The 26,430-nt window shown below is 42.2% G+C and overlaps 1 protein-coding gene across 1 annotated transcript in view; it reads right to left on the bottom strand.

The window, feature by feature from the left end:
- LOC135212689 (trafficking protein particle complex subunit 13-like) overlaps window positions 1-26,430 on the bottom strand; it is a 99,531-nt gene that overhangs the window by 28,368 nt on the left and 44,733 nt on the right. The window contains exon 3 of the mRNA XM_064246368.1: window positions 8,089-8,321. Coding sequence (XP_064102438.1) covers window positions 8,089-8,321 — 233 coding nt within the window. The remainder of the gene's footprint in view (window positions 1-8,088; window positions 8,322-26,430) is intronic.

Below are 26,430 nucleotides of genomic sequence, written 5' to 3'. Positions count from 1 at the left end.
GGGGAGGCTGTGTTCCTTCTCACTCTGTTCCAGTGTAGTGTGATAGTGGTATTGTGAACTTTGTACTTTATCTAATTATAAGCAATTTTATTAAGTGGTGTTTAACTTGCCCAGAATCCTGAAACGTGCCCCACGCCATGGAAGCAAAGAAAACCCTCCTGAGAGACATGGCTAAAACAAAATAAATAATCTACAATGTTCCTATGAGAAAAGAAACTCATCGCAAGTGATAAATGAAGGTTAGCCCATATAACAAATAACCTTTCAAACATTACCCGTAGCCACGAAGAGAACCAGAAGAAGAAGAGAGAATAAGAACTCGTAGGTACGCCACGCAAACATAACGAAGAGAGAAATAAAAAATAAAACCCCGTAACAAAAGTGATGCTAGCGATAGTGGGATTCTAAGTGCAAAAACACCGATATAAAAACACACACACACACACACACAGTGGAAAAATTAAACAGAGTGGAAGATATAAAACTGCCAATAAAAGAGCGCTGATACTTAAAGCGCCAGAAACATAAAGAAAACTAGGCACGAACTCTACAATTAAAAAGAAGAAAATTCCGAGTTTAATAACTTGAAGAACAAAGAAAAAGAAAAATGGCAACGAAGAATAATGGAACATAACTCTGAGCAGCGTAGACAAAACAACACTTCGATTCTGCTGAGAAGGCGAATGAAATTAGCGACGAAACGCAGTGAATTTCTACGAAGAATACTGAAATAGGATCGCCGCATTCCTAAGCCATAAACTCGATAAAGGAAAACGCAAAAATGCATTAAGGCGGATAGAAGAAGATTGAATTCAACGTAGCGGAACTTCACGATAAGGCGATTGACGGCGGATTTCTTCAATCAACCTGCGGGCGCTAAACTATCATAAATCCTGAGGTAGCGCTCATTTCTCCATACATCGCTGCGATTTTTCCCCATGGACAAGGCAGCGCAGTGGACTTCAACAGTGGTGTGAACTACGACAGCGCATGGACGACGCCGCCACAAGTGAAACAGAGGCAGACAAAACAACACTTCGATTCTGCTGAGAAGGCGAACGAAATTAGCGACGAAACGCAGTGAATTTCTACGAAGAATACTGAAATAGGATCGCCGCATTCCTAAGCCATAAACTCGATAAAGGAAAACGCAAAAATGCATTAAGGCGGATAGAAGAAGATTGAATTCAACGTAGCGGAACTTCACGATAAGGCGATTGACGGCGGATTTCTTCAATCAACCTGCGGGCGCTAAACTATCATAAATCCTGAGGTAGCGCTCATTTCTCCATACATCGCTGCGATTTTTCCCCATGGACAAGGCAGCGCAGTGGACTTCAACAGTGGTGTGAACTACGACAGCGCATGGACGACGCCGCCACAAGTGAAACAGAGGCAGAGCCCGGACAGCGACGCAGAAGTGATTGGCAACCACAAGAAGGAAACGTTTTAAGTATCCTGATAGATTAGCGTCTGACAATAAATCAAAATAGAAAATTCTCACACACTGCAATAAAATAAAAAATAAAAATAAAACCCCGTAACAATAGTATGTACTACACTATGTACTGTACTATACTGTATAAATTTTTGTGTTACAAAAGACTTACTGTATGCACATGTAATACGCATAAGTAGTAGTACACTATACTGTACTTAGTATTTATCACAGTATAGTACAGTATAGTATAGTATGTAGTACCTATTGTATAATTTTTATCTTATCATTCCACGCTCCCAATCGCAGGAAGATTCCACTACGTACTATACTCCTTAGCCTCTCCATGCTAGTACAGTAGTACAAAAGGCCCATTGCAGTAAGCAAGCCAACCACAGGAATTAGGTAAGGAATTCTTTGCTTATTTTATGAATTATTATATGTACATATATGTATATATACTAATAGCATACTGTAGTTGTATACTACATACTGTACTACTATACTATATGTAGGACATACATACTGTACTGTATACTACATAGTACATACTACGTACTAATTTTAATATTACTGTCCTGTATATAGATATTCATTACAGATTAATGTGTGAACAAAATTCATCAGTACTACTGCCTGTAACTACATCAAGTGTACTGTACACATGTAATGTGCACTCATCTCCCACAACTTGTCCAAGAGTTTCAAGTGGATATGTAGTAGCTTGCAAATTTACAACAACAACAAAAAAGATAAGGACATATGTATTCAATTGTTAAAATTTGGTATAGTTTATGCTACTGTAAATATTTATTTTCATTTCAGACTACATGCTTTTAGTATACTGTACAGAATTCATCAGCAACTACATATCAGTATATAATACGTATAATGCACATCCCAGAACCTATCCAACAATAAATCTTTGCAAATCACTGAAATTAGGTAAGGAATTCTTTTCATTTTTATAAATGTATAGTGTATTATATACTATTGTTTTATAAAAAAAATTTTCCCTTAATATGTACAAGTTGCATGCAGGACTGTATGTACTATACTAATACATAGTAAATTTTTACATTACAGAATCCCCGGAAAATGGCGCCCCACAGTTTAGTTAATGTATGTATTATCACTGTACTACGTATATAGGCAGTCCTCGGTCATTGGTAGACTCGGTTATCGACTATCCGGTTTTATGGCACTAGAAAAAAAAGTGACAATTTATGGAGTCATAAAGGGATGAGTTCTGGTTATTGGCACCATAAGGGTGCTTATGGCACCAATAACCGGTTATCAGCGCCATTAGGACACCATAAATCACCGAGTTTTGGTTAATGGCAGTTTTCGCTTATTGGCACACCCTCGGGAACGGAACCCCCGCCAATAACCGGGGGACTGCCTGTACTATGAAGGATTACGTAGTTTAACCATACCTCTGATCCTAATTAAAGGCTCTTCTCGGGATGGACTATGTATACCAGGTGCACTGATGCACTACAATTTCAAAACAGCAAGAAAATAGTAGTACAGTTACCATCCGAGTTGCGACCCACGCGAGTTACATCCACCCGTACTTACGACAGCGTCCGACAGCGGTCTATTTTTTAAAATTTGGCGGCGTTTACTGTTTGGCAGCGCAGTAGCGTAGTGCGCGGCGCGGTATGACAGTTACGACGGTGCCGGCAGCACAGCATCCCAGACAGACTCATCCCAACCACCTCACTCACTGTCTAGACATTGTAGCAGTACTATAACATTGTAGCAGGAACATTTTATTTCATTACACCTTTGCCATGGCCCCTAAGAGAAAGTCTGACTCATCAGAATGCAATTCTGCCAAGAAAGCTAGGAAGGCACTGTCGTTGGAGACGAAGATGGACGTAATCAAGAAATATGAAGGTGGGATGAAAGTTAATTGTATAAGCAGAATTCTCCATCTCTCCCACTCCACGGTCTCCACCATTCTAAAGGACAAGGAAAGGATTAAGGACGCAGTGAAAGGAGCAGCCCCAATCAAGTCAACTATTATCACCAAACAGCGTGAAGGACCGATAGCAGAGATGGAAAAGTTGTTATTTACGTGGCTGGAAGATAATAGACAAAGAAATGTGCAAGTGATGTAGCGAGCAGTGCAAAGCAAGGCAACAAGTTTATTTAAAATGTTAAAAGAGAAAGGAGGTGAAGAATATGCTTCGTTGGAGTTTATAGCGAGTGCTGGGTGGTTTCGTTGATTCCGAGATCGGTACCAAGTGCACCATGTTCTGACGAAAGGCAAGGCTGCCAGCAGTGATGTACCTGCTGCTAAGGCATTCATAGAAGAATTTGATAAACTAATTGTGAAAGAAGGATATTTGCCTGAACAGATTTTTAATGTGGACAAAACTGCCTTGTTTTGGAAAAAGATGCCGAAAGGCACGTACATAAGCAAAGAATCTGTGAGTGCACCAGGGCATAAGGCAAGCAAAGAGAGATTCACGCTATTGTTTGGTGAAAACATTGCAGGACATAAATTAAAACCTTTTTTGATTGCGCTTTCAGAAAACCCACGCGCACTGAAGAATGTGAACAAACATACCCTTCCCGTTTATTACCGAAGTAACAGAAAGGCCTGGATGACGCTAGCACTGTTTGAAGATTGGTTCTTAAACTGTTTTGTTCCTGAGGCACGTCAATATTGTAGCGATAAGGGCATTCCGTTTAAGATTTTATTAGTGCTTGACAATGCGCCTGGCAACCTGACGCACTTGGATGATCTTCATCCTAACGTGCGCATTGTCTTCCTTCCCCCTAATACCATCCCCCTAATCCAACCCATGGACCAGGGTGCGATTTCTACATTTAAGGCGCACTACTTAAGAATTTCCTTTGACCAAGCCATCGAAGCTATGGATGAAAACCCTGAGCTGACTTTGCGCGATTATTGGAAATCGTACAACATTTACCATTGCATCAAGCATGTCGCTAAAGCTTGGGATTTGGTGACAGAAAAATGTATGAACGGTATTTGGAAACACTGCTGCAAACGCTTCCTCAGAGATTTTGTTGGCTTCGATAACGAAGAGGAATTAAGCAACGTCCGAGGAAAAATTGTTAGCTTGGCAAAGCAACTTGAGTTAGGATGTGATGAAGAAGAAATTGAAGAACTGATAAGTGAAGAACCTGAGGAATTAACAAATGAAGAACTGTTAGCAATAGAAGAAGAAAGGAAAGCTGAAGAAGAAAGAAGAGAGGCAGAAAAGGAAGTTGTAGAAGAGGAGGAGCCCGAACGAAAGTTTATTGCAAAGGGATTATCGGAAGCCATACAAATGCTTAATACAATGCTGCATAAATTGGAAGGAATGGATCCGAATGTTGAACGGTTTGCCCGGATAGAGAGATCTATGCAAGAAGTAATGAGGCCATACAAAGAAATCTACAATGAGAAGAAAAAGCAGAAGATCCAAACGACACTTAGCATGTTTGTCAAACGAACACAAAAGCCCGCCTCATCCAGCATCGAAACCACCCCGTCCCCTACATCGGCCAGCGCGGTAACCACCCCTTCCCCATCCCCTGCCTCGCCTGACTTAGCGGCTGATCTTTCTTTCGACCGTGCGTATGAAGAAAGTCTCGATGACGTCAAACCAAGCACCAATGAACATTAATTTTGAGTGTTGTTTTGCTTATTTTTTTACATGCATACATATTTTCTATTTTGTACTACAGTACTGTATGTTCTATTTTTGAACTGTAACTTTTCTATTTTCGTATTTTGATCTTCATTTGTATTTTTGTCTAATAAAATCAACTGCAGTAATAAATATTTTATTTCTAAAACCATATTATATTAAGATGTATGTACGTAGTATATCAACTAAGCAACTGAAAAAAAAAACTAAATACATTGCACCTACAGTATAATATTAAAAATATCTCAATGACAAAATGATAAAAGTGAAACTAAAAGGCATAAAAATGATAAATACACAAACAGCTTGTATATATGTACAACAGTAATATTATTCAACAGAAAAGTATGATAAAATTATAAAAGTGAAACTAAAAGGCATAAAAATTATAAATAAACAGCTTGTACATACACAGTAAAAGTATTATTCAACAGAGAAAGTTACTTAAAAATGCAACACATTCATATCATATGTCCTCGAGTATAGCATAATCTTCCACTTTAACTGAGTACTTATAATCCATGTGTCGGCCATTTTGGCTGGTATTCGACTAACGACCTGTTGGTCGGAATGGATCTAGGTTGTAACTCGGATGGTAACTGTATTTACGTTTTTTCACTTTGTATAGTAGTACGGATACATATATCCCAGGAGTGTTAGGGAAAAATATAGGGATTTAGTGAAATAATTAGATAAAAGCTGAAACTTGGTACACATGTAGAGAAGTGTGACTTGAACAAAACATCAAAAGTGCCATGGCCTGCTGCGCTTGCGTTGGTCGCCAAATTGGAAAATGGTGGCCATATTGGAATTCTCTTAAAATTCAAATATCTTGTAAAATAATAGTTTTATAAAAAAAAATACCACTCAATAAAAGTTGTTCAGAACTTATTGTTTTATAATACTGACTAGGTCATTTTACAAAAATACATAAATTTATATGAAAAAAAAGCAGAATTATTGAAATTTAAGTAATAACTTGATTTTCAAAGGTAATTTCCATAGAAATGGTGACCTGTATGAAAAAATGTATCAACAACAAAAGTTGTAGGACAAACTTTCTCCTTTCAAAATACATATGTACAAGTTTATGCATATATCAATAAATAATTAAGTTATACGGCATAAACGGGAAAAAATGTGACATTGACTGGTGTTTTCTTCTTCCAGGTACCAGTTACAATGGATTGTCTGATATGTAGGCTTCCCTTAAAAGACTCTCCAAGTGTAGAGCTGACTTGAGGACTGCATGCCATGGTAACTGCCAGTCTGGCTTGAGAGGATAGGTTGCATGAGCAGTTCAAGAAAAAAACTTCTTTACAAGTGCATATCAACTGCCGTAATTTGTACACTTGAAGACTTGCTCCCAAAAAGGACATGGAGGAGCCACACAAGAAAGTGCTTTGTCTGCGATCAGAATTAACTGAATTTGACATTAAACTGCATTGCTTATTCTGTGGCGAAACATCTGATAAAACTGCATAGCTTAAAAAGCCAAGAAAGTATCGTAGGTCCGTACATAAAGTTGTGACACTGATGCTACAAGAAATAGTGCGGGCAAGAGCAAAGGAAAGGAATGATCAACTTGGTTATTTGGTATTAAGCAGGATTGACAGTGTTATTGACCTAGTAATTCCAAAGTCTGGGTACCATTGGAAGTGTTACGATGATTTCTGCAAAACTAACAAGTGGTAGTTGAGCATCCAGTTCTCATAAAACAGTTGGAAGACCATGCCAGGCAGGTACATCAGAAGCTTTCAATAGACTGCGTGACATTTTAGATAACAATGAGTTCCAGTACTCACTGCAGGAATTGCACAGGATGATGATGGAGGCTGTAGACACAACAGAGACTGTATACACAATTAAGACCCTGAAACAAAAACTACTGGACAGATATAGAGAAATTATCAGTCAGTAAATGTGAAGGAAATGATATTGTTACATTCACTGAAGCAGTCAGTAGATCCTTATCAGACTCATGGTATAAAAACAGAGAAGACAATATTCAAGATGAGAGATGCCAAATTGTACTGACAGTTGCCCCCATCTTACGTGAAGATATACGCACATGTGTATGATAATTCTGTGTATCCAGTATGTGAAGACATTACTACTTCCTCAATAAAGCAGGTGCCTTTCACTTCCTGTCGCTCTCTAATTTTGCAAGGTTAGAAGCTTAAGCCCTCCAAGTCTTTTCATCCTACTCTGCACATTCGCTACATGTGAGATCAGTGGTGCATACCTATTCTTTGCAAGAAGTGCAAATCATACAATGTTTTCATTAACCTTGTATTGGAGCCTTTGTTGCAATATCGAAAACTAGTTGAGCTAGAGTCAGACGTCAAACATTGAGTACAAGTTACAAAATGTAATTCTCAGAAAGAGAAACAAGTAAAAAAAACGAGATCAGTAATTCTTGGTAGAGAACAACCAGTCAACACGAACATCTAATGATCAGCAACTCTTGTTAAAAGAAAATGCCGGTCACTCAAAAGTCTCTCACTCAGCCAGTCTATGCAAGAAAAGATATTAATATAAATGATCAATCCTAAACAATAACCTTGCCAAAGGTAACCAACCATAAGCAAAATACTTCACCAAAATGGGACGATAACAAATTGAATCCAAAAAACAAGCCACACTCCTACAACCGTGTGTAGCCATAGGACAGCAGAAACAAATTGAAGCTCTGCTGAGTTGTTCCTCTTCTTCCCCAGAAAATGGGCAAGGTCTAGTCAACTCCTCAAACATAAGAAGTGTTACCACGAATTAAAAAACTCAAGCTCCCATGCAAGTAGAAACTACAGCAATGTAATTACGGATAATTACTTATATAAAAAACCAAGGTTACAAGTAAGAGGTACAATTACTCATTTTTTTTAGGTTTGCTTTCAAATCACAATTTTAATTTTACACATATACAGCATAAAAATATTTATAATATGAAAAACTATCAAATATGACTTATGAACATACCATTCTCTGCAACTGACTTGTCTGAAGTCGACCTCGATCACCCATGTTAGTTCGCCACACAATGTCTAGTTTGCCTATGGCAGTAGCTTGGCGTAAGGCACTTGGATTATTCTTGGCTTCAGGCTTTGGCTTTAAGCAGTATAAATACTGTCTTGTGTCATGAGGATTTACAACATTCATTTGTCCAAATACCAATGACTTTGTATTTTCAGGCAAATGATTCATTGGTGTTACTGAAAATAAATTCTGTGATTAATTTTTATTTACAACAATAAAAATTGCATCTGATATTTAATAATGAAATAATTTCCCAAAGAAGGCCATAAGCCTCAAATATGTTGCAGTTCTAATCAAAACTTTGACTTTTCTAAACTAACTGAACACAACAGATATAGCCTTCATAGGCTATTATGCAAAAAATGAAAATATCTTTTTTAAACAAAGTTTTTTCCATACAAACCCACATCTTTACATAGTCTATTTAATATTATGCATAAGCAATATACTTGTTGAAAAAACATTAAGCTTATGCAAATGTGAGGACATACTATTATTTATCCACTTCCAATACAGTATTTCAGGTTTAGGTTCAACATGCTGAAGCAGTTCTTGCAATAGTTATTAAAGTTACACAGGAACACACACAACTGACAAATTTTCATTATCTGTATGACATTATTCATAATTCTGTGAATGGTAGTGAATCATCAGTATCTTCATCCTATGCATCATGTTCCATCGAAGGAGAGGTCAGTCTTAGAGACTGTGATGTCTGGGACAGCAGTGGTAGAAGGATTGAGTTGACATACGGGAAATAGTATATATGAGGAGTCCCCAGTTAAAAGCGGACTTTGTTAATAGCGATCCGGTCTTATGGTGCCATAACACGCCGATTTCCAGTTATTGGCGCCATAAGGCACTGATAATAGAGTTATGCCGCCATTAAGCAGATATCGGCCTCATAAGCCTTTTAAATAACCAAGGTTTGGTTAGTGGCACTTTTCGCTTGTCAGTACTCCGCCAAGAACAATGCTCCACCGATAATTGGGGACTACCTGTACTGTAATGTGTACCTGACTCTTTTGCCTCTTCATTTCCTTCACTTTTGAAGTATGTAGTATCATCAACAGGTCAACATGAGTGGTAAAATTACTAAATCCCACTGTGCCGTGCTCTCCCGGTTTTACACATTTCACATTTCCAAGGTCCACTTTGTCATGGATTTTAGTGGAACATTATTCACATTTCCATGGGAACTTTCACTAATTTGCAGATTTTTTTTCTATGGACCATATCTCTAAAATTATTACTAATTTGCTTTTTCTTTGTAAAGCAACACTATTTATTCACTAATTACTGTATTTTTTCAGATTGTGTATGTGACTAAATACTGATTTTTATGATACAAATTATTGACAGCATACTTTTAATAATTATGCATTTATTAACCTCATTCCAGTTTGGGCCCCATACTGAACATAATAGGTGTCTGATTCTCTCTCTCTCTCTCTCTCTCTCTCTCTCTCAAGTAATGTAAGATGTATTTGAAATGATATTGCTATAAAGATTTTTCATGATAAGGCATAATACATCTTACATTACCCTTACAGAGAGAGAGAGAGAGAGAGAGAGAGAGAGAGAGAGAGAGAGAGAGAGAGAGAGAGAGAGAGAGAGAGAGAGAGAGAGAGAGATTGTATACATACCTATTATGCTCAATCTGCGGCACCCAACCTGGAGTGAGCTTAAGTGTTATATATCTACGTTATAAGTAGGCTGCAAATAATTTTTATAAAGTGTTGTTATACAAAAAAAGTGAATTAGCGGTAATTTTAAAAGGATTAATACTTCAGTATTATGAAAGAAAACAGCTTATGTATACAGTAGTACAGGGGTGACTTGATTGTTGTCAAATGTTCTGTAGGACAGATTTATTTAATTTGTATTAAAGATTTATATAATTTGTATTAAACATTTTATAGATATTTTGCTATTTACGTATAAGCATTTTAGGGGGTGTATATACTCAAGAGTAACAGGTGTAATAGGGTACTATTCTAAGATGTCTTAGGATGTTTTGAGATGATTGTTTGGGGTATATTTTTGTATAATTGTTTTAGTATGACAATTTAAGATATATTTTTTTGAACCATCAAATTAAGCATTGAAATGTTAAAATAGATAGTTATAAGCATTTTAGATTATGGGGTACTAGGTATATAGCAGTTATAAGCCAGTTATAAGGAGTTTTAGATGGAATTTTTGCATTTCCACAGTTTTTTCATTTCTGCAGCATGTTCTGGAACCTAATACCTCATAAAAGTGGGGGAGCACTTAATCCTCTCTTATGTAAACCTATTTTCTGGGCTTTTTCATCTAGTGTAGAAACCCTTTGAGCCATTCCCTCAAGTCACTTTCTGTTATTCTAGTTGGAGTGGTATAAATTAAATCTTGAATTTTCAATACAAATGCATAATAAAATATAAAAAGCAAGTTTTGACGTAGCAAAAACCAATTTTTGGTAGTCACTGTTGAGTCCTCAAGGAGTTACCCTTCATTGTGACTTGACCAATATCAAAGAAATATCTTTTAACCTGGTCTTGCAGCCAGGTATTGTGTCGTAATGATAAACACTATGACTCAACGATAAGAGGGCATTTTCATTTTGTCTTCTGCGAGGGTAAGCCCGTTTTTCCCGCGTAATCTGGAAGTGGCTAATGTGCATGAACTTTGCCCAACCTGTTTGCTAGAATGCAATGAACCATTACTCTTTGTTGGTCAATGTAGGATGATCCCTTACCAAAATCCCATGCCTTTTCATAGGGGAAGTGGGAGGGTTTTGTGGACTCAACAGCGACTACCAAAAATAGGTTTTTCCTAAGTCAAACCCTGTTTTTTGATAGTGTAGTTGCTTGTTTTCATCCTCAAGGGGCTTTATAAAGAAATTGACAGGTGATGAAAGACTTAAGCTATCAAAATTTTAAACCCAACAACCCAGAGATAAAACTAAAATATTTCTGGTCCGAGGTCAGGCCACAAATCTTGGTGAAAAAAAAACTAAAAACTAAACAAGAACTTAAGTTTTTAGGGTGAAGTTCTATAATGACTTACCAAAGTGTGCTGGGTATGGTTGCAGTCTTGTTGCACCTTCCCCAGCGATAGTCAGCACATCCACCCGTTAAGAAGACCTCTGGTTTTCCGCTGTAGCACCTATGGGGTCAGGGTTAATTGTACCACCTACTGATACACAGTGAAGTCAAATTTGTTTGAGCTCATGGCAGTAATGTTTTAAGAATACTTTCTCTGTGACAACCCTGTATATTCAGAGACCTCTTCAAGAGAGGCACTTCTGCAGAAGGCCAATGATGTACGTAATTACTTTCCTAATATCCTGCAACCAAGGAATGGCGTGTGGGTTTGCCTTTTTACTGAAGGACACTAGCCATGACCTCTAGGTCGACAAACGCTTGAACTGGGCATAATGTTTTGTCTGCTAAACTGTGTTCTCTTATAACAATAGATTTCCTTCTTGATTTCTTAGCCAGGAATGATGGGACAGGGGACAATAATAATTGATTATCAACATTTTGCATGATAATGCAATCAGGAAGATCGCCTTTTGTAGCATGGAGTTGTGGTTGTACTGGGTCCACTGAATTGAGGGGTACATAAAAGTCTAAGTACCTCGTTCAGGGACCAAGTAATTGAAAGTCTTTTGGGAGTGAATCTTTGTAGAGCAAAAGACTGCAGAAGGGAAGTGGCAACTTCTATGCTTTAGTCAATCCCAAATCCATAAAGCAAGGGTTCCGTTAATACTGCCTTGTATGCCATGATTGTTGTAACTACAACATGTCTGTCTTCAAAAAGGTATATAAGAAAATTTAAGTGTTTATATAAAAATCTTGACTGGGCTCTCAGTATGGATATAATCTAACCATAATCTTCCATACAGACTGGTATTGCCAGATAGATTATGTCCATAATTTTTGCACTAGGTACCTAGCAATGTTGGGCGAGTAGTTTTCACAGTGAATGATAGTGGACTTGATCTTTTCCCCCACTGTTGAACTAATAGGAAAACCAATGCTTGTTTGGTCAACCTGGGGCTATATTAGGTAAGATGTTCCTTTGAAGGTTAGGAGTTTGTTTATAACTTTCAAAATCTGGGACAATGGAGGAAAAAGACATATCATCCTCCACTTGTTCCAGTCTTGTAAGAAATCAACTCTTGCAGTTGCTTGACTGTTCCAGTTCAGGAATACATACACTGGGAGTTTGTCATTCTCGTATATGGTGAACAGGTCCACTTCTGGTTGTGAAATCAGGTTGGCTATTGTTTGAAAAGAGTGGTTGTGCAACGTCCACTCTGTTGAGGCTGTCATTTTCCTTGATAGAGAGTCTGCAATTAAATTGAGGGACCCTGTGAGGTGAATTGCAGAAAGGTGTCACTTCTCTACTTGTGCCATCTGAAGAATGGCTAGCATATCATATTGAAAGGAGGTGAGTGTGATCCCAATTTCTTGATGCGGGACATTGCAGTCATGTTGTCTAGAATCAACAGAATATGTGTCTCTTCTGGAGGTTTGAGTTTTTTGAGAGACAAAAAGACAGCCATCAGCTCCAGGAAATTGATATGACAAATACTCAAAGTGGCTGACCACCTCCCTACCACCTGACAACCCTCCCAATGTCCTGCCCAACCTGTCAACGAGGCATCTGTGTGTATTGTCATTCTACAAATGGAGGAGTCAGGGTGACCTATTTTGCCAGAGATTCCTTCCATGACATTGGTCTTGCATCTTTTTTCTTGCGTGCTATAGCCAAAATATTTTTGCTTTTTTCAACTGCAATCTGAGTATTGGATCTATTACTGATGCAAACTGCAGCAGACCCATCATATGTTCTAATTGCTGTCTGGAAACTTTGGGCTGTGCCAGGAACCTTTTGAAGTTTTTCCTTATTCTGTTCTGAGCTGTGCTGGACAGAGACAACAGGCCCTGAAGAGTAATCCCAATACAGTCCCAGCCACTGAAAGCATTTGCTGGGCATGAGGCAGGATCTTTTATAATTTATTGTAAAACCTTTTGACTGGAGTCTGTTGATCATTGCTCTTAGGTTTTCCAAGCACTCTTTTCTTGTGGACCCAAGATTAACCAGTTGTCTAGGTAAGCTATTAGTTGTATTCCTTTTCTGAGTTCCCAGACAACAACCGTTAAAATTTTGTAAAAATTCTTGGGGAAATGTTTTGCCCAAAAGGCATGACTTTGAACCTGTACATATCTTTTTCTATCTGCAACCCTAAGATAGGGTGGAAGGAAGCAGCAATAGGGATGTCCCATTATGTATCTTTCAGATCTATAGAAAATGTCAAAGTTCCTTTTGGAATGACTGAACATACTTGGGCAATGGTAGTCATACAAAAATGTGCCTTAATGGCAAAAGCGAGTGCCCTGCAAGATTCAAGAGCACCACAGTCAGGGCTTACATATGATGGGCCCTGTCCCACTGATCCACCTGGCAGGACACACGTCAAGAATTAGACAGAGCTTCCCAAGTTTGTACTCATAAACAATGGGTACTCTAATAAGCTCAACAACCATGAGATCAATAAAGGTATTGAGAATTGGTATAATAAAGGGATTTTGACGTAAGGAAAAATCTATTTCTGGGCGATTGGCTCGTGTCGCCAGCGAAATCCCGCCCTACCCATCCCATCGCCAAGATTGTCTGCTAACTTCAGGATGGCCACCAGAGGCGCAGCAGTCGGCAGCATGGGATGGAGTAGTAGTAGTAGGTGCTGCCCACTCTGTGGGTCGGCTCCCCTCTTGGGGGATTTTGTAGTGGGAGGATTCTATTGGCATTTGGCTCGTGGTAGTGGTCTCACTCGCCATAGTGTTCATACCGACACTCTCTGGGAGGGTGAGCGAGTCAGTTATACTGACCTTTTTCTTTATTTATTTATTCTCTGGTATGTGTTAGTACATTTACCCTAGAAATAATAGATTAAAGGATATTTCGCTGGCGACACGAGCCAATCGCCCAGAAATAGATTTTTCCTTACGTCAAAATCCCTTTTCTGGGCTCAGCTCGTGTCGCTGCGCGAAATCGTACCAGAGAAATAGACAAGATTGTAAAGTAATTCAACAAAATATAAAGGGTCTCAAAGAAAAGATAAAATAAAAATAAAACAATATAATTGCTAATAAAGATACATGTACACAGTGATACAAAAAGAAATATTACTTAATTATACTTAATGCTAATAATATTTCTTAACTTAAGGTAATATACATATATACAGGAGAAATATCATATATGTACAACAATGGTATCTGTGTAAAGCTTATGTATCAAAACAATGTAAAGCAATTAATATACAAGTTGAATAAAACAAACTCAACAATAATAAAATATAAAAGAATGTATATGACTTAATATACAAAACCCGTAACCATTATGATAAGATGTATCTCCTAGCATAAAAATAAGGAGATGACATCCACGAGATCAGTAATCATCACAAATGTGAGTGTCCCTAGCAAAAAAATAAGGGACACCCACTATATTATCATCAAAGCAGCTAAGACACAAGGTGATCGTAAATGAACAAGGCAGGAATAGACGAACTGTTGGGTGAGGCAGGTAGAAAGGAGGACTGAATCTTCTACTAAGGATTAGTCAGAGTCAGGGGAAACTATGTTACCCGCTGCAACTGCTGGAAAATTTTAGGGCTTAACCAAGGACTTTAAGTAATGACGTTTGAACACTGTCGGTGATTTCCATCCAGTATACTTTTTCAACTCATCGAAGTTCATATGTTGGAAATAGTTAATTGAGGTGGCTACTGCCCTGACATCATGTGCTTTTGGGAAAGAGTCAGGATTGGCTTGTTTAATGAAGTACAGGATTTGTTGCCTGATGCCTTTAATAGATAAAGTACCACCTTTTTCTTCTCCTCCAAAGAGAGGACCCGATGAGGATGAGGAGGTCCTAGATAGAAAGGCTCGTAACGTTGAAACTGGGCAAAGAGATATATCTTGTGGAAGGGGTAGTACCTTCCATGGTTCCCACCTCATCAAAGGATCTTCATTCTTAGCTAAAAAGCTACGTTCCGGTGAAAGTAGCACTTCCCCTGTGGGAAGGAACTGAATATGATCCGGATCTCTGGATAAAGCCGACAGTTCTGAAATTCTAGCTCCTGAGGCTAAGCTTAATAAAAATAGGGTTTTTCTTAACAGCATTATAAATGAGCATGTGTCATTATTGGTTTCTGAAGCCAGCTTTAGAACATCGTTTAAGAACCATGATACTGACGTAGGCCTTACAGAAGGTCTAAGTCTAGCACAGGCCTTGGGAATAGACGAGAAGTAGGAATCTGTCAAGTCTATGTTGAATCCAAATTGAAAAATCTTTTTCAAGGCTGACTTGTTTGTCGTAATTGTGCTAGCTGCTAAGCCTTTTTCAAATAAGGATCTGAAAAAGGATATAGCTGAATTGATTGTCATGATCTTAATATCTGATTCTTTCAGGAAGGTTGCTAACTTTTTGACAGCAGCATCATACTGTCTCAAAGTTGAATCTCTCTTATCTGATTCCAAGAAGAGAATATTCTGAGGGTCAATATTCGCATCTCTTTTCGCTGCAAACTTCATGAAATCCATAAAGTTAGGGTTTTGAGAATCCCTGAGGAAGCGAACACAGTCTTCGTTTGTACTGACTGGGAGAGCTTGGGATTGGGGATCCGAAGAGGGCGGAGACCCAATTCCAGGATGAGAGGGTACCAATTGCTCTTCGGCCAGTCTGGGGCTACTAGAGCCACTTGACCCTTGAATGTCCTGAGTTTGTTTAACACTTTCATGAGAAGATCACCGGAGGAAAGACATAAATCTTCTCCCAGTTGTTCCAATCTAGAGCCAGGGCGTCCGTGGCATAGGCAGAGGGTCCAGGTTGGGGGCCACATAACACGGGAGTTTTGTGGTTCGCTTGGGATGCGAAGAGATCTACCTGTAGACCTGGAACTCTCTGAAGATCCATTGGAACGAACTGTTGTCCAGTGACCATTCCGACTCTAGAGGTACTGATCGGGATAGGGCATCTGCTATGACGTTTCTCACTCCAGCTATATGGGTGGAGGAGAGATGCCAACTGAACTTGTCCGCCAGGGAGAATATGGCTACCATGACATGGTTTTAGATGACGTGACTTTGGAGCCTCCTCTGTTTATGCAATGTACTACCACTGCGCTGTCCAGGACTAGCTTTATGTGGGAGTACTTTGGCGGACGTAACCTTTTTTAGAGTCAAGAACAGTGCCATCGCTTCCAGTACGTTTATATGGAACTGACGGAACTGAGGTGACCACGTTCCCTGAACCTTTTTGAACTGGGAATATCCTCCCCAACCGCTTAATGACGCGTCTGTGTGGATAGTGATCCCTGGAGGAGGAAACTGAAGGGGCACTGACACCGATAGGTTCTTGACTTTCGCCCACGGCCGAAGTCGATTCTTTAGAATCAGAGGGACTGAGGACAATTTGTCCCTGGACCTGATAGTTTGCCCGTGGAGCGCCAAATTCTGGTTAGGTCTTTCAGTTTGGCTTTTATTAGGATGTTCGTCACTGATGCAAACTGGAGAGAACCCAGGATCCTTTCCTGAGATCTTCTTGAAGCCAGTTTGTGACTTAGAAATTGCTTGACTGACTTTGCTATTTCCTTCCTTTTGGACGATGGAATCGACAGAGTATGGGAGGATAGATTCCATTGAATGCCTAGCCACTGAAAGTTTGACTCTGGAGTGAGTCTTGATTTGGTCCTGTTTATCTTGAAGCCTAGATATTCCAGGAACTGAATCACTTTCAGTGTTGCTTTGTTGCATTCCTCGACTGTTGAAGCCCAGATCAACCAATCGTCGAGATACGCTACTACCATAACCCCTTGCGATCTGAGTTGTTGAACAACTACTTCCGCCAGCTTCGTAAACACTGTGGGTGCTACGTTGAGCCCGAAAGGAACTACCTTGAAGGAGAATGTCTGGTCGCCTATCTTGAAGCCTAGATAGGGACGGAAGTGTCTTGCAATAGGGATATGATAGTAAGCGTCTGTAAGATCGATAGAGGTGGTGTGGACGGCCCCCACGGGGAAGTAAGGTCCGCACCTGCGAGATCCGTGAGCATCTTGAACTTGTCGCAGCGAATGGCTAAGTTTAAGCGGGACAAGTCTAAGATTACTCTTCTTTTTTGTGAGCCTTTCTTTGGCACGCTGAACAAGCGACCTTGAAATTTTAATCTTTTGACTCTCGCTATAGCTCCTTTCTGAAGGAGATCCTCCGCATACTCCGTCAGTTCTTTGGAAGGAAGTTGACGGAAAGGCCTGGATGGAGGTGGGTTCGTCAACCAGCTCCAACCCAGGCCTTTTGACACAATGCTCTGAGCCACTTGCTGAAGTTCCACCGGTGGCGAAAGTGAAACAGCCTCCCTCCTACCTGAAGTTCTTCATTGGATCTGGTAACCTCCTCGGCCTCCTCTGAAGTGTTTTCCCCTATTAAAGGGACCTCCCGATCCTCTCCCACGAAAGGAACGTTTACCTCTGCCTCCCTTACCCGAGCGGTCATACTTCTGTGAAGATTGACTCTCGAAGGTTTGATTGTAAGCTGGAGAGATGGCATAAGAGGTGGAGGGCTGAGGCTGAGGGGAGATCACGTAAATTGGCTGTGATTGAGCCTTTGAAGTGGAGGGTTGGGCTGTTTGCACTAAGGGAACCGCCGGAACTTGCTGAGAAAAGCGTGGCTGCTTTTTCTGGTAGGGCTGGAAACGCCTGGGTTTCCTTTGCCCTTTACCTCTAGCTGCGAGATCTTGCCTCCTCCTAGCCGTAAGGCCCCAACGGTCCTTAAGGCTCTGGTTCAACCTTGTAGCCTCTGACTGGACTTCCTTCACCATCGCTTCTGGGAAGAGATCTGCTCCCCAGATGCTTGACGAGAGTAACCTATTCGGCTCGTGCCGAATGGTTGCTTCTTGTAGGACATGCTTCCTACAATTCGTTCTAGCAGTGGCAAACTCAAACATATCTGACTGTACCGTTTGAGTCAGGGATTTGGTCATAAGTTTGAAAAGCGGCTCTGAACCATAGGCTATGGTGGCCACCTCGGACATAGCCCATAGAATTAATCGATCTGGCTAATCGCGATTTAGCGTCAAATTCAGCCTGAATAAGGCTATCTGGAAGCCTGGGTAGCTTTTCACCAAACTGCTCCATAGCACAGTCCGGTTTTTGAGTTTGCCAGCTGAGAAGTGTTCGGTAAGTAATTCTTCCCATAATTCTCCGGCTGAAGGAAGTAACGGAGATGTAGGATCTGCTTCCTTCAGTTGAGGCATGGGGTCCCCCTTCTGGGCCGCTGGAATGGTAGATGTCGCGATCTTAGTCAGGAAAGGGAGCGGGGTGGTACTCTCATCCATCGTGAAGATCGTAAAGGGACTCTTGAAGGGTTGGATTTTCGTATTAGAACAATCCATGTCCTCTAAACACCTGAGCCATTCTCTCTGAGCCTGGTCACGTGAATAGAGGACCGTCTCCTTTGGTACCCTATCATCTCGAATCATGGCTGAGGCGGTGAGCCTTGCGTAGCCGATGAACAGAGGCTGAAGGTCTTCCGGATAGAACTCGAAGTCCTCTATCCTTCGAGTTCCAAATTCCGGTATAGAAATGAGTCCGTCCTGGAAGGGGGCGTATGACGCTACTCTCCACGGGTTGTTCATCGAGAACGGAGGTAGCGAGTCATACGGGGAAGCTGGGCTCCACCTGCATTGGAAGGTGGAGGAGAGGCTAGAGGAGCTTGGCTCAGTCCGGCTATAATGGAGTCTTGAGAAGTAATCCTATCCGACAACCGAGAGATCATTTGTTCCATGCTACTCTTTAGAGACCCAACCAGGTCGCCCACCTGTTGTAACAGGCCAGCATTGGAGTCCAAAGCCGGAGCTGCTGCGGAGGTGGAGGGGTAGCTCTGAATTGGGACCAAGGGTAGCGGAACTGACGACTCAGCCGGAGTGTGAGATCTCTCTCTGGAGGATTTACTCCTCGAGGACTTAGAGCCGGAGACCCAGAAGCTTTAGATCTGTCTGCTCCCGGGATTCTAGCGGAGACTTACGAGAGGAGGATGAGGCCGAAGTCGTCTTCTTAGACGACGACGACGTCTTTGTCAAGGATTTCACTGCTTGACCCTTGACCTTGGGTCTAACCGAAGCGTCAGGAGGAGTATACAATTCATCACCCGTAAAGCCTTGGAAGGATGGAGAGGTTGCAGGAGTAGAAGAAACAGTTTACGCCCAAGGGTATCCCTTGGGTGTCCACCTTACCTACCTCGACCAACAGGTCGTCTACACCTACCATAGGCTTCTACATTAATATCCACGTCGCGACTTCCGAGGAGATATCCTGGCCTTGGTCAGTCAATGAGGCAGCCAGCTGTTGCTGGATGAAGGCGATAGTCGGGGCAGCCTCTGTTGGGTCGACGTATCCTGTCGCCTTGCCTCCGAGGAAGATTAGTACCGCCAACCTTTTCTCCAGGATGTAGGGCATACCCTTGGCGGCGTTCTTCCCGAAACCGCCGACCCAGGCCCGCAGGGTTGCCAGTGCGGTATCCCTCACTGCCGGCGGCGCCTGGAAGAGAGGGTATCAATTAGATTTAAGAATAACTTAAAACTAAAGATAACTTAAAGTATAACTTAAACTTATAGGGCTATAAGGCCCTTTGAATTTCCTTAAGTTAGAATAATTGATGCAAACTTAAGCACTAAAACAGATGCGGACCAGCTACCGGAGATGAAATACTTACCCCGTCTAAAAGCTGGCTCACCAGATCGTAACATATGGTACACGTCTCATGGTACCAGACCTGGATGTCCCCGTGCGGAGTCGCGCATGGAGCATGGGACCGGCAAACTTCGTGTCCACACGGGTCCTGAAGTGTGGCGGCGCATCCCGGATGCTCACAGTTGGTGGTCTGTAAGTGGAAAGACACATGAGTATCTTAAAGAATATCACTTACAGGCTAAAGGACAGAAGAACTCCGTTGCATGCCGGAGCTCGGAAAAAATTCGGGCATAGCCCCTCCCTTACTAGCCTGAATAGGCTATAACCCGGAGGTATCCGGTGAAAAAGAAAAGAAGGGAGGGGGAATGGTTTAAGTACTTAAAAGAAAACTTAACATCTTAAACCTAAAAGCACGAACGTACCGGACTAAGTCCAGTGCGTGGCGGAGTGATAACTCAGTGAAACGGAGAGGTTAGACGAGACCGACTGTATGTTCCGGTCCACCCCGTGGGGTAGACTTAGCATGTTTCCGCTAGATGCCAGGCCTCCGGTGGTAAAGGAGCCCTAGTAAGGTGGGAAAGAGCGGGGGCATACAGACTCGGGCTAGTAACGGAGCGACGAAGTAGTAATGGAGAGGGGGAAAGGCCAGTCCCCCCTCACCTTACCATCCGACCGGACCGAGAGCCGGAGAGGTCGAGTCCAGTCTGGGTCTGTCCCGTCCCTCTACCCCCTCCACCTGGGGGGGGGAGAGAGGGAGGCAGGCTCGGGTATGCGGAGCAGCGAGCATGGGCAGGCCTAGCCACCCCCCCCGACTCTATGGAAGAGCGGGAGGGGGGAAAGGTGACTGGACAGGCGTCTGGCTGCCTCGTGATCACATAGTGACCACGGGGCGATAAGAACAACAACTAAGCCTAAAACAAAACCAACTGATCAGCGAGATGCTATCGAAGAAGCAACCGAGCTGACCAGCGGTAACATAGAGGTACAATAGGCCGTGACCTAGGCTAAGCGAGCCAGACGCCTAACTAACCTAGAAAATCACATAGATAATAAAATGAATAATAAAATGAAAGAAAGAAAACAAATAGTGGGAGAAAAAATCCAGGAGTGTACGACTAACCCGAAGGCAAGTCTACCACTCAAAGCTAGCCGATGCCGATACTAAGAGCCGTGGCTAAGGGGGTCTGGATGGAAAAGCCTACATAAGGTAAAAGACATGCATGCATGACAAAACCGTGTAGACCTAACTCTAAACAAAGCGGATAATAAAATAGAGCGCACAAAGACAGGGGATGCTCTGGGTATGGGAGACCCAGAACGGACCCATCACGAGGCAGAACCATGCTGCCATGCTTCCGACCTAGAGATCGTATTTATACCTAAAAAACGGCAAATACGTGCTCAGGGCCGGAAAAAACCAAATAGCAATAAACACTGAGTACTTAACTTAGCTGCTGCGATGGCTGCACGCTCCATTGTAATAAAATCCAAACGAAAGGGCACAAAAACACAGAGAAGAAAATGGCACGTGTGTATCGTGTGCGCTAACTGAAAAGGATGACCACCAGAGGCGCAGCAGTCGGCAGCATGGGATGGAGTAGTAGTAGTAGGTGCTGCCCACTCTGTGGGTCGGATACCCACCTCTTGGGGGATTTTGTAGTGGGAGGATTCTATTGGCATTTGGCTCGTGGTAGTGGTCTCACTCGCCATAGTGTTCATACCGACACTCTCTGGGAGGGTGAGCGAGTCAGTTATACTGACCTTTTTCTTTATTTATTTATTCTCTGGTATGTGTTAGTACATTTACCCTAGAAATAATAGATTAAAGGATATTTCGCGCAGCGACACGAGCTGAGCCCAGAAATGAAAATGTACTTGAAGAAAAAAAGACCATTACCTTATACTACAAGGCCTTTATGCACTCGAAGTACTGGGAGGACGATAATGCCATTAAGAAGATTATGATGGAAAATGCCATTCCCACTGAGGAAAGAAAAAGCATAGCGTTTATCATATCCTACAAGAATAAAAGAACTCAGGACTTGTTAATGTGGAACAACCACCCCTCCGCCCCCCAGCCAGCAGGAGACACCCTGAAGCGTTCCAGTGTAATATACCAGTATCAATGCCCTATCTGCGGATGTCCTGAAACATACATTGGCATGCCTACTATGTGGCTTGCAAAGAGGATTTCATGTCATGTACAAGAGAGTGCTATTAGGAACTAGCCTTCACCTGTCACAATTACGCTCCATCCCATGACAGCATTATCAACACTTGCTGGAAGCCATTCTCATCCTTGACAAGAAGCCCTCTTTGAATACTACTCAAGAGGACTTCCTACTCCTCACTACCATACGGAAAAGTCTGAACCAAGATGACACGATACATTTATTACTAAATAATACCAGAGAAAATGCAGAGGCGTCTCACCAAGGATCATCAGTATCATCAGGGGAGGATATTGGAGCCCCTGTTATATTTTGATGTAAAGTTTTGTAGTCTGAACTGGCCATTTTGTTGGTTCCAGTTGGAATTCTAACCTTAGACCTTGTTTCAGCTGAATTTGTTTCCACTCTCCCTTGTAGGTTGGAAGATGCAGTACTTTTACACTTTGGAGTGTACACCACTGACTTGATTTCTTTAATTTCCTGTTCGGAATCATACAATACGTCCATAATATATTGCCGTTCCGTGGCCAGGGCGTCTTTGATGATACTCATAATTCCCTTATGGAATTGAACAAATGCTGCAAACTATGTATCCCTTTTGGGGGAGTTTGAGTAATCTGACTGAACATCCACAGCTGAACTGTAACTTTCTGTTACAAAGGGGGCAGAGGTCCTGGGTGAGTTACTATACCCCTTCGAAATATAGTCACTTCAATTGGAGTTAGGTCAATCCTTGTAGTATCCCTTTTGGGGGAAGGATCCTGTTCAGCTTCTGAACTCTGCATGAGAGAATGAATTACTTTGTGAAGTTTTCTCTCATTAGCTGAAAGTTGTATCCCTGACCCTTCTGGGTTCAGTAAGGTCATTCCGAGAGCAATATCAGTATCATATTCTTTGGTAAGAAAATTACCCCCAATTGAAGATTCGTCTATTTCCTCTGCAGGATTAACTTGGGAGGTATTAGTGACTGATGTTACTGGGTTTTGGTCCAAACATAGATCTTCTGAGAAAGGTTTAAATATTTGCTGCTGGAGTTCTGCTGAATACATATAATCTCCCCCTTCCTCAACCTTGCTGAACCCTGAGACCCACTGAGACAGCTTAAAGTGAGCTGTTTTGTCCTTATAACTTGCTGCCAGTAGCACAGTACTACAAATTTCACACATCTGGCAACCAAGCAAATTTGTCTTGTTTTTTACAAGGACTATGCTCATGGCAGGTGGTATGGGCTGTACCCACTGGCAAAAAGCAAACTGAGCAATTTACTATGGAACACTTGGATTGATGGTCATGCCTAATGGAAGCCCTGTAGTGAAAAACCAAGTTGTTATGACTAATTAGTATAAAAAAAGGGATTTTGACGTAGGAAAAATCTATTTCTGGGCGAATGGCCTGTGTCGCCCAGTGAAATAGGTTCCTTTAGCACTATTTCTAAGGTAAAATATTGTTATAATACCAGAGAACCGCTAAATTGGAAATGCCAGAATATTCTGGCTCGCTCACCTTTATTAAAAGGTGTCGGTATGGTTTCTGGGGCGAGTGAAACCACTACCACGGGTCCTTCTCCAATTAGCGTCTCCTACATCAAAACCCCAAAAAGAGAGGAGCTGACCTATGGCTCACTACCTGCTACCGTGTAGCTAGCGCCTGTGACGTCATACCTGCAGATAGCACCCAAGCTTGGTGGACAGCTGGGTGGGAAAGACAAGGGTGGGATTTCACTGGGCGACACAGGCCCTTCGCCCAGAAATAAATTTTTCCTACGTCAAAATCCCTTTTCTGGGCTCAGTTCGTGTCGCTGCGCGAAATATCCTTTAATCCATTATTTCTAAGGTAAATGTACTAACACATACCAGAGAATAAATAAAATAAAGAACAAAAGGTCAGTACAACTGACTCGCTCACCCTCCAGAGGGTGTCGGTATGAACACTATGGCGAGTGAGACCACTACCACGAACCGCTTGCCAATAGAAATCTCCCACTACAAAATCCCCACAAGAGGGGAGCCGACCCACAGAGTGGGCAGCAACTACTACTACTCCATCCCATGCTGCCGACTGCTGCGCCTCTGGTGGCCATCCTTTTCAGTTAGCGCACAGCGTATACACATGCCCTTTTTTGCTCTGTGTTTTTGTGCCCTTTCTTACTGGATTTATCTATCATGGAGCGTACAGCCATTGCAGCAGCTAAGTTAAGTAATCAGTGTTTATTGCTATTGGTTTTTTCCGGCCTTGTCAGTATTTGCCGTTTTTTAGGTATAAATACGAGCTCTAGGTCGGAAGCATGGCAGCATGGTTCTGCCTCGTGGCGGTTCGTTCTTGGTCTTCCATACCAGAACCTTCCCTACTTATTACGCTCTGTTATTAGTTATCCTATTTAAATTAAGGGTACAGCCTACGTGGTTTTTGTCATGCATGCATGTCTTTTCACCTTGCGTAGGCATCTTCCATCCAGACCCTAGCCACAGCTCTTAGTATCGGCCCCGGCTAGCTTTGAGTGTAGACTTTCTTTCGGGTTTTAAGTCGTAAACTCCTGGATTTTTTCTCCTACTATTTTATTTTCTTTCTTACATTTAGTGATTTTTGTTTATTATATATTATGTTTATGTTAGTGTACGGCGTCTGGCTTCACCTAGCCTAGGTTATGTCCTATTGGTCACATGTGCTTCCGCTCTTCAGTTCGGTTGCTTCTCTATAGCATCTCTCTGATCAGTCGGTTGTGTATCCTAGGCTTTATTGTTTCTTTGTATCTCTTGTTACCGCTCCGTGGTCACTACGTGATCCACCGGAGCAGCCAGACGCCTGTCCAGTCATCTTCCCTCCTCCCGCTCTTCCATAGGGCGGAGTTGGGGGTTGTCTGCCCACGCTCGCTCTACATACCCGGGGCCTGGCCTCCCTCTCCCCCTAGGCGGAGGAGTAGGGGGACGGTTACAGACCCAGACTGGACTCGACCTCTCCAGCTTCTCGGTACGCTCGGATGGCTAAGGGGGGGACTGGCCTTTCCCCCCCTCCGTCGTTACTCCGTCGCTCCGTTGCTAGCTCGGGTCTGTTTGCCCTCTGCGCTTTCCCACCTTTAAAAAAAAAAACTTGGGGCTCTTTATCTACCGGAGCTCCGGCATCCACGTGGAAAGGTACTAGTTCACCCTGTCGGGCGGAACTGCGGCATACAGTTGGTCTCTACTAACCACTCCGTCGCGCTGATATCGCGTCACGCTCCGCCACGCACCGGACTTAGTCCGGTACGTCCCATGTTTTTAGGTTTAAAGTTTAGTTTTAATTTAAACTATATTAAGTTTAATTTAAGCTACTGTAAACCTCCCCTCCATTGCATGCTCACACCGGATCTCTCCGGGGTTATAGCCTATTCAGGCGGTAAGGGAGGGGTTATGCCCAAAATTTTTTCGCGCTCCGGCATGCAACGGAGTTCTTTTAACCTTTAGCCTGTAAGTGATATCTTTTAGGATGCTCATGTGTCTTTTCACTTACAGACCACCAACTGTGAGCATCCGGGATGCAATGCCATGCTCCCAGGACCCTGTGGGCATGAAGTCTGCCGGTCCCATGCTCCAGCGCGACTCCGCACAGGAAACTCCAAGTCTGGTATCACGAGACCTGCACGATTTGCTATGATCTGGTGAGCCAGCTCTTAGACGGGGTAAGTATTTCCAACTCCGTTAGCCAATCCCTACAAGATTATAGTTCTTAAGTTTAATTTTAATCTTATCTTAAACTTAAACAAATTTTATATGGGATCTCGCATCCTCTATAATTTTAAGTTAACCTTGTACTTAAGTTTTAAATTTAAGTTTAATCTTAAAAAACTAACAAGTACCCTCTCTTCCAGGCTCCGGCTGTTAGGGACACCGCACTAGCAACCCTGCGGGCCTGGGTCGGCGGTTTTGGGAAGAACGCCGCCAAGGGTCAGCCCTATATACTTGAGAAGAGGTTGGCGGTCCTGATCTTCCCCTGGCTGGCAAGGTTCAAACGGGCTACGTCGACCCAGCAGAGGCGGGGCCCGACTATTTGCGCTGATTCAGCAGCAGCTCGCCAGCCTTCGTTGACTGATCCAGGCCATGGCCAGGACATCTCGGTAGGAATTATGTCGCGACGCTGGACCTAAACATTGAGCCGATGGTAGGTGTTGACGACCTGTTGGTCGAGGTGAGTACGTTGGACGCCCAAGGGCTTCCCTTGGGCGCCACTGGATCTTCTACTCCTGCACAATCTCCAGCTTCCTTCCAAGGCTTTACAGGAGCCTCCGAGCTTTATACTTCTCCTGATGCTTCTGTTAGACACATATATTTATATATATATATATACATATATATACATATATATACATATATACATAATATATACATATATACTACT

Source organism: Macrobrachium nipponense, chromosome 41 (assembly GCF_015104395.2).
Source record: "Macrobrachium nipponense isolate FS-2020 chromosome 41, ASM1510439v2, whole genome shotgun sequence".
NCBI lineage: Eukaryota > Metazoa > Arthropoda > Malacostraca > Decapoda > Palaemonidae > Macrobrachium > Macrobrachium nipponense.
Note: the sequence above shows the minus strand (reverse complement) of the source record. Positions and strands in the feature narration are given on the sequence as shown.